Below are 9,399 nucleotides of genomic sequence, written 5' to 3'. Positions count from 1 at the left end.
CAAATCACATATACAGATATTTCAGATTTTGAATTACTCCGAGGACAACTTGAACTTGATAGTCTATGCATGTGCACATATCATCAAGTAAACCTTTGAATATTGTTTTTGCGATCAAGATTTTTAAAAGTTATTTCAATAGGAATTTGCACTCTCAAAGGAGAGGGATTGTTTGCAATAGCATGAATTGTTCTATATAATAAGAATGTTCTTATCCCTGGCATAAAAACAATGCCGTATTTGGCAAAACCTTTTCAACTTTTGATCTTCAGTGCTGTACAACTTTGTACTTTTTTCACTTTCGATCTTTTATATCGTGGCGTCACTGGTGAGTCTTGTGTGGACAAGGCGCGTTTTTGCGTATTGAATTTTAAACCAGATGCTTTTTGCTATCTATTAATCATGTTTTTCTTTGTCTAATATGTTCTCCAATTTATGTGTATTGTAGTCCTGTAATATTATGTTGTCATTTCAAATTATATTTAACTTTGCCATTAAAGTGCGAGGTTTGGCATGCAACAAAACCAGGTTCAACCCACAACTTTTATTCCCCTTTCAAAGTGTCCTGTAACAAGTCAGAAAGATGGCCATTGTTATATTATTGTTCGTTTCTGTGTGTGTTGCATTTTAACGTTGAGTCGTTTTTGTTTTATCTTATTTTTGAGATATTGAGATAAGACGTGGCACGGTACATGTACTTGTCTATCCCAAATTCATGTATTTGGTATTGATGTTATATTTGTTATTCTCGTGGCGTTTTGTCTTTTGCTTGGTCCGTTTGTGTTGCGTTTCGGTGTTGTGTCGTTGTTTTCCTCTTATATTTAATGCGTTTTCCTCGGTTTTAGTTTGTTACTCTGATTTTGTTTTTTGTCCATGGATTTATGAGTTTTGAACAGCGGTATACTACTGTTGTCGTTATTGATTCATAAATATCTGGTTTTTCAATTCTGTATATATTAGGTACATATATTGTTCATACGGTTGTCAGCATGACGTCGTTTGTTTTTGTATCTATACTTATATAGCAGGATTGAGGATTGATTTCAATAATTCAGTAGGATGACAGGTTTGTAAGCATCTATATTCAATTTTATAATAAACATGGTCAATACAATATATTCAATTACATAACCGTTATTTTTTTGTACATTTACATGCAATCTTTGTCGGTAGATGACTTGGTTATATACCAAAAAACTAAGTAAATGTGTTAAGATAAATAACACTATATCGATAATTGTCCCAAACCCTCTATTAAATAGTAAATATATATATATATATATAGAAGTATTATTTTTCCGTAAAAGAGATTGAAAATATTTGAAATATAAATAATTTGAGCAATGCAAAAACAATTTCATTTTTATATTCCTTAAACAATCGACCTGACGACGTTTATCTTTGATAGATATCTGTTGACTCTTGAATTCTTTGTTAATTTAAAAAAAAAATATTCCAATCTTTATCTTTATATCGGCGTGTCACAGCGGAGTTTCTCCTGTATTCATGTTTTGACCTTTAGTTGATATCACTGCATGTGATGTTTCTATTTTCTTCTTGTATTTAATTTTTAATCTAAACGGCGTTGTGTTCCTCAATGGACAGCACACTATCATAACTTGAACTAACTATTAAAAAGTTTTTTTTTATGGATATATGTGCACGCATACATTAATATTCCAGCTTTTGTTTTGGAGGCATATTTCAGATTTATTAATGATTAAAAAAATACGCAAATAATTCATTAAAGGACAACAACCGATAACTACAAATTTAGAGGCTCCTGATTCAGACTAGACGAAAACAAAATGTGTCGGGTTGAACATGACCATTGGCTATGTATTATCCCTTTTATCTGATACATTGCTGTAATAGTACAATAGCAGAACAAAATTATCTGACAAAATGGTACAGCTCATATAATCGATGCAAATAAAAAAAAACACAACTAAAACAATCAAAGTACTTAGTTGCGAGTATTTTTATCTATTTTAAAGTAGTTCAAACCCAAAAACATTAATTAAAAATTGGGTTTCAAAAACAAAACTGCTAATTTGTGCACAACCAACTTCAAAAATATTTCGTGTATAAACGTCAGAAAAAGAAGAGGAGACAACCTCAAAATGTGTGATAATAAAACATAAGTATCCCCAGGATTGTAGAACTACTTTTTATTAATTTTTTTTGTAAGTCAGTTATGCATGGTTGCACAATCTTGGCTAATACATTCTAACAAAGTGTATTATACTTTAAAGGTAATCGTTTCATAAGTCAATAAAGTGAAATGTCTGTATTGTGTTCTCCTCTTATATTCAATACGTTTTTCTCAGTTTTAGCTTCTAACCCAGATGTTTTATTTTCGATAAATTTGTGAGTTTCAAATAGCGGTATCCTTTAATACATTAGTTCGCGGTATTTAAGTTTGATCAACAGCGTTGAAGGTTGTACGGTGACAGTTACCTTTAGTTCTCACTGTCTGTGTCATTTTGTTCTTTTTGTGGATAGTTGTCTCATTGGCCATCATACCACATCTTCCGTTTTATAGTATCACTGCTATATTGATAATAATGCAATGATTTATTTATTTAGATTTTTATAATATAAATGAGATATACATGATATATGTTTTTGTTATCTGAAGCTGTGTGAATTTCAATCGATATTTTTTGACTGTCACAAGTATCCATTTACTTGTTGACACTACGTGTCACCTTGTATGTCAATTGATGGCTGCTGTCTGCTCGTTGACCGGGTTGTTGTGTCTTTGACACTTTCCCCATTGCCATTCTCAATTTCATCAAAGTGGGAAAAGATTACATTCTTGAGATCACTTAATCAATACATATAGTTTGAACCGTTTGTAACACAAATAATGTACATTTTAATCACAAAATACATAATTTTGTATTTCGTCTCTGGAATGTATCTTGTTTTCTTATTTAAAACACGTGTCTGTCTTACTTTTCACAAACTAATCTAAACAAAACTTTGACTGTAATGAGATAAAAGCACTAACGTTGCTACTGGAAACAACCAGGATCCATGTTTGTCGTTTACTGGACATAACAAAACACTAGCTTCATTTCTGCCGTTATTGGTTAATCATTCTAAGGCCATTCCATTCATTACTTTTGTTTTTGTTTTTTTCGTTTTCGAAAGAAACATTTTCTTATTGAAAATGAGAAACACTAACGGGTTGGCAAGACTGTTTAATGGTGCAAGCAGGAAGAGTACCTGATTCCAAAGTCCTTTTTCTGCAATTTCATGATGTAACAAAATACCGGCAACAGTAACCGGAGCCCAACAAGTGATGTATGCTGAAAGAGAAAAAGAAGACATGTAAAAAGGAAATGTTATTATTTAGATTACATGACTAAAGGTATATATGTTTATAAAGCCACGATAACACACACGAGCGTCAACAATTGATTGACTAACATATTTGATACCATTGTAGAGTCTTTACATACAATTGTTTCTAAAGTAAATGTTGTAACATTAACAACAATTTATTTGTATGTTTTGGAGAAAGAATGCTATTGTCTATCAAAATCTAATTCCTCAATGTTGTAAATGATCATGTTATACTATGGTAAAGTTTTTACATTCACAATATTTTTGTGATTCGGTTGGTATTTACAGGATGGAGCCAATGTCCATCTACTATTATGAACAATAATTACTCACGTACTTACTTAATCCTCTTCATGTTTTTGAACACATAAAACATCAACAGAAAATCATTAAAACTTTCAAACTTTTAACAAGACAAAAAACCTGTCTACCGTCTCAAAAACAAGATTGCAGTTTAGGATCTAAATAATATATTAGCGACCATTTCGAATCGAACAATTCTTACCAAACACCACAACGAACAATAGTTGAATGCTCCTAATCTTTGCCTTTGATATGCTTGTATCTCTAGCATCGGTACGACAGGCTTTATCTAAAACATTTATTTACATTTAAAAATTTGAGTTTAACTAGTTTTTAAACTGAGGGAACATTGATTGTTGAAATGTGCATCTATCTATTTAAGGCTATAATTAAATAAATAGTTTAAATACATGTTTTGCATTGTAATAAATCAAATACATGTATGAAAATTTGAGTCAAATCGGTGAACATATATTTTACAAGTGTTCCTTTAACTATGTATAGTTGAATTGCTGTACATTTTTGTAATAAGGAGTTCATACTAGTGTTTGAACTCGTTATTACACAAAATATTTTATTTATATTACCAATTTTGCACGCACTGGTTAAAAGACTGTTATGATAGTAAATACACCTATCAAACTTTGGAAAGCTTAAAAATGAATTATGTATTGTCAAAAACCTAGAAATATATAATAATATAAAAACTTCATCACTAAGTTTTGCATTCGTTTCTTAAGATTTGAAAATCACACATACAAAATGGCAAGTCAGATTAGATTTAAAACTGACTTCAAACATTTTATGCGACTGTCATACAAGAGAGAGGTTCAGCTAGTTTTAAAACCAGGTGTAATCCCTCACTTTCTACACACAAGTATTCGTGTAGCTTTTGAGGAATATGACAGTTGTTATCTATTCGTTTGGTGTGTGCAAGTTTTTCGATTTTGACAACTAATAAGAGACTTTCCTATTATATTTTATCTCGGAATTCATTTTTTTGGTGATTTTTTGCTTGTGTATTATACAAATTTAGAGAAGCCGAAAAACCAATAAGTATAATTGCTAAAGCACTTACGTGAATCCTTGTCTTTTTGTTGCATAAATCCATTCTTTTCTCGACGTCGTATCGTAATGATTATTATGATGTAACACACTGTGATAACTGAAACTGGGATTATGATAATACTGGAAAGATCCGCATATAAAATCACCTTCACAAAAAAGGTTGAATAATTGAAAACATTTTAAATGACAATGAATCATAAAGACATTAGTAGTATACTAGTGTTAACATGATAAATTGATCTGAATTATATAAAAGAGGGACAAAACATACTAAGGGGACTGTCAAACTCATAAATTTAAAACAAACTGTCAACGCCATGGCAAAACATGAAAAAGACAAACAGATAAACAATAGTACACATGACACAACATAGAAAACTAAAGAATAAACAACACGAACCCCAGCTTAAACTAAGGGTCATCCCAGGTGATCCGGAAAGATAATCAGGTCCTGCTCCACATGTGACATCCGTCGTGTTTCTTATATGATATCAAATCCTTTAAATAGTCTAATTCGGTAGGTCACATTCATGAAAGGGAAGGGGATTGTAGTTACGACGTAGTGAATATGTCCGATATCATTTGTGAAACGGTTATTTCATAACGGTCAAGCAACTCGTGATGGCGTCCGAAAAATAAACGAAGGGATGATTTCAACTTCATCATTTGAAACTCTTGGTTTAATAGCTTCCTTGTCAAGAACATCATGATAGGAAATGCAAGCACAGGAATATCGTAACAATTGGGAGATATATTCCCCGTCTATAAACTCATATACTCTCTTAACAGTTTTTTTCATTTTCAACATTAGATAAAGATTTATCGCCAGAGGTTAATAGTATAAATGTTGTACTACAGATGTTTTAGATTAATCTTCGAACACTGAATATAATTAACCATCATGTAGACTAGAATAAAAGTAAGCTTCTATAAAATGACAATGTCATACAAGTGAGAGATTTAGCGCTATCAAACCAGGTACAATCCACCATTTTCAACATTTGAAAATGCATTTTCAAAGTCATGAATATATCAGTTGTTTTCCATTTGTTTGACGTGTTTTGTCTTTTGATTTTGCCATTTGATTTAATACTATCCGATTGAATTTTTTTCGGGACAACTAGTAATATACAAACAACACGCAACATTGACTCTTACGGTAAATTGAAAACCAAACTAAAAAATCTGAAATTGAAAGCCCTCATTATATAATTTTTTTTTAATCATTTTTAGACTGCTATTCGTTACGGAGGCTAATACGTAGTTTCTGTTGTAATTGCCCTACCGTTGTCAAATTTATACCATCCTGGATCGGTTAGGACATTTTTGATTTTTTTGTTTAAGGACTGCCCTCAATGCAGTTATAATACTTAAGCTGTCACAACCTTTGGAAATCTAGAGGTGTGCCAGTTCACAACGAAAATAACTATTTTCATTTTGGCATATCTTTGTAATCTTTGTGCCGTGTTTGAAAGTTTAAAATTGTATCAGCGTATGTGGTGTTCCCTTAAATTGTATAAATTCAAGATTTAGAAAAAGTATCTCAGTTTGAATATATTGAAATGATTCATTTGACATCGTGCTATTATTGAAGAAGGATATCTGTTATCTGAAATATCTAATATTTGTTAGTTTTATAGTTATTTAATGGTGATGTTGTACCCTTTTTGACTTATTATATATTATATTTTGTAGTGTACAGAATCATATTACATGATCCATCGCCATGTAAGATTGATCGGTGACTATTTATTCAGTCATTATTTATATCTATATATATATATATATAACTACGTCTGAGATGTATCCATCGGATCGCCATCATTGATGGTGATACATGGTAGTGTGCATAATGTATATACAACTCGTCTAAACATCAACCCAACAATGTTGGATCTGTAAAATTAATTTGCTTTCGCAAAAGCAAAAGCAAATTTACAGATCTAACATTGTTGGGTTGATGTTTAGACGAGTTGTATATTATACATAGCCAAGGTGTTTGTTTGTTTTAGATTTATGAGTTTGACTGCCCCCTTAGTATCTTGTATTGTTTGTATATAGTTTAGTTTACACATAATTGATTTTTTCGTAAATGTGCAAAAGGGATGAGACACAGGTTAATCAAACTTATATAGTCTTCTTTCACAACAATATATATATATATATATATAATGTTTTATTTGTATGCATGCTGTGTATGAAATATACTAGTGTTATAAATTGTTAAATCTATAAATCTATTTGTACTGTGTTGCGTGTACTTAAATTGTAACAATTGTGTTTCAATATTGTATTATTTGAGCCATGCTTAGAAGGTCAACTTACCAGTTTGTTTGGAAATATTTGTTCACATTTATTATTATCTGTAGTGTACACACCAAAGACACCATAAGGAATTGCCAGAAGACAGCCTAAACACCATGCTGACAATGCAAGTCCATATCGGTACGTGTTTCCCTTAGAAGCAGCAGCCAATGGTTTCGCAATAACGTATGCACGGTCAATAGATAACACAACAATTGCATATGTTGACACATAAAACGGAACCATTGAGAAATACACGTAAAGAATATAACACGCGTATGCATTCCATTGCACTTCAAACCAATTAAACAGAGTTTCTGGTAGTACAAAAAATGTACCTACACACAAATCTGCAATTAAAACATACAGCATTGAATGAAACAAATTGTCGCCATACTTAACATTATTTGCTATATTATAGTTGTCATTTTAGTTGGTGTGTAAAATTAATTCCCAATTAGAGTTCACTCAAATTCATGCGTCAATAAACAAAACATAACATCCGTGTGTCAATTTCAATAAGAGTCGAGTACATCTCTAACATACATGTTGGTGCTTTAAACTTGTACCTAAGATTTGGACAGGCTTTGTTTTTCTCGTTGGAATTTGTCTGATGCTTGATCTGTTTCTGTGTGTGTTAAATTTCAGTGTTGTGGCGTTGTTCTCCTCTTATATTTAATGCATTTGCCTTGGTTTTAGTTTGTTACCCCGAATGTGTTTTTTTGTCCATGGATTTATGAGTTTTGAGCAACGGTATACTACTGTTGCCTTTATTTGACATTTTCTTTAAATGTTTTAAAGAGACAATCAAAGAACTCAAAACCAATCTGATATCTTTGTACTAGCTTTTAAAGGAGGAAGATCTGGTGAGTCAAAATGGTAACGATGCGGGTTTACAATTTATGAAAAGGTTTATAATCATTAAAAATGTCCAGCTCGAAAGTTGGTCTTAATCAGTTGAATTATAAAACTTTGTATACATAACATTAATATTTTGGTTTCTAAAGAAATGTAAAAAATAAGCACTGAATAAACATATTTATTTATTATTTTTGTATTTGATGTATGACTCTTTTGATACAATCCTCACCTGCAAATGCTAAGTTGGCAACAAAGAACTTCATTCTAGATTTGTTATTTCTTGAAAGTAGTAACGCCAAAACAAATATGTTCAAGCCTATTATTCCCACGAGAATAATCAGAGATATCCATTTGAGAACCTATGGAAATATTATATATGTTGTTATAATCTCAACACTCAAACATACGAATTGCAACATAAAATTAGCTATAATTGAAGATAGTTATGACCAATATTTACACAAAAACTATCAAACTTGATTCTTAAAATATACTCTTAATCTTGTTTTGCATCATTGTTACCAATAACACCATCATATCAGCTACTGTAAAAGTTTAAACTTGTCATGGACATCTGGTTAGTTACTAAAATGTATATACTAAACTATCGAACGTAGATTTTCTCAGATAAATGAATGAAGATATCACTCATGTGATTTTATTTTTATTTCGATATAACCGCTATTCTCCTTTTAGTTTAATACAAAAGAAAAGGACTTTAACAAAAGATATGCTTCTTTTGAAGACAGATCGTTAGCGTAAATGAACGGTATCAATCTTTTTATTTCATGTTTATATTAAGTATATGATAAAGTTCATTTATAGAAAAAATATAGAGAAATCCTATATTATATAAAAAAAAAATGATTTAGACCCGCGAGCCTCCTTTACGGAATAAATAACATGATTGTGTAATTCGAAATTAGTCTTTATTTTTTTTCTTCTAGAAATCAAATACCCGCGAGCCTCCTTAAATTTAAACTTTCTGCTTGTCAAAAAATATGTTTCTTACCTGATAATCAATATCTCTGTTGTGTACTGTTCCACTAATGTTGTTACTCCCATTACTGTGTAAAGTCATGTTATAATTCAGGTTCATGACGTCAACAATGTATTATTAAATGTTTGTCTACAATAAAAATTAAAAGTTATGATCATTAGGAATATGACTGCTGTAGTTTTTGTGTTTGAGCTTTTGATTTTGTCATTTGCTTAGATATATTCCGTAAAGAAATTTCCCCAGAGTTCAATATGCTTTGCTATGCAACGTTTGTCTATAGTAAAATATATCACACGTAGCAGTAAGACAATTAATGCAATCCACACATCGGTGCTTCGTTTTGATAATACATTAAAGAGTACATTATTCAGTTTACTACTACAGAAACTAAGACTAACAATGCAATATTCGCAAATCGTCTAGTGTATTGGTTTTGCTTTTTTCTTTGGAAACACAAAATTAAACGGTTTGCTTTTTAGAAGTACCCATCAACATTTGAATATTTTTAT

At 31.0% G+C, this 9,399-nt stretch overlaps 2 protein-coding genes across 2 annotated transcripts; both read right to left on the bottom strand.

Moving 5' to 3' along the window:
• Positions 1-2,958: 2,958 nt before the first annotated feature.
• Positions 2,959-4,852, bottom strand: LOC134695386 (cephalotocin receptor 2-like). The gene is made up of 3 exons (XM_063556620.1): positions 4,736-4,852; positions 3,860-3,946; positions 2,959-3,317 (listed from the first exon to the last, which is right to left on the bottom strand). Exons 1-3 carry the CDS (start codon positions 4,758-4,760, stop codon positions 3,103-3,105), a joined length of 327 nt encoding a protein of 108 aa, XP_063412690.1. The 5' UTR covers positions 4,761-4,852; the 3' UTR covers positions 2,959-3,102.
• A 2,189-nt stretch (positions 4,853-7,041) lies between these two features.
• LOC134694376 (mesotocin receptor-like) lies at positions 7,042-9,012 on the bottom strand. Its single transcript, XM_063555380.1, has 3 exons — positions 8,903-9,012; positions 8,120-8,249; positions 7,042-7,379 (listed from the first exon to the last, which is right to left on the bottom strand). The coding sequence occupies exons 1-3, from the start codon at positions 8,987-8,989 to the stop codon at positions 7,042-7,044; spliced, it is 555 nt and encodes a 184-aa protein (XP_063411450.1). The 5' UTR covers positions 8,990-9,012.
• Between the last annotated feature and the right edge of the window lie 387 nt (positions 9,013-9,399).

This window comes from Mytilus trossulus, chromosome 13 (assembly GCF_036588685.1).
Source record: "Mytilus trossulus isolate FHL-02 chromosome 13, PNRI_Mtr1.1.1.hap1, whole genome shotgun sequence".
NCBI lineage: Eukaryota > Metazoa > Mollusca > Bivalvia > Mytilida > Mytilidae > Mytilus > Mytilus trossulus.
Note: the sequence above shows the minus strand (reverse complement) of the source record. Positions and strands in the feature narration are given on the sequence as shown.

Bases quoted from the DNA above. Each gene is read 5' to 3' on its own strand.
- LOC134695386 (XM_063556620.1), bottom strand. From the start codon at position 4,760: ATGCAACAAAAAGACAAGGATTCAC. The intron at 3,947-4,735 runs GTAAGTGCTTTA...TAAATGTTTTAG, and splicing joins ACAAAAAGACAAGGATTCAC to ATAAAGCCTGTCGTACCGAT. The intron at 3,318-3,859 runs GTAAGAATTGTT...TTTCTCTTTCAG, and splicing joins ATTGTTCGTTGTGGTGTTTG to CATACATCACTTGTTGGGCT.
- LOC134694376 (XM_063555380.1), bottom strand. From the start codon at position 8,989: ATGAACCTGAATTATAACATGACTTTACACAGTAATGGGAGTAACAAC. The intron at 8,250-8,902 runs GTAAGAAACATA...ATATTTCCATAG, and splicing joins ACAGAGATATTGATTATCAG to GTTCTCAAATGGATATCTCT. The intron at 7,380-8,119 runs GTGAGGATTGTA...TTTTAATTGCAG, and splicing joins TGCCAACTTAGCATTTGCAG to ATTTGTGTGTAGGTACATTT.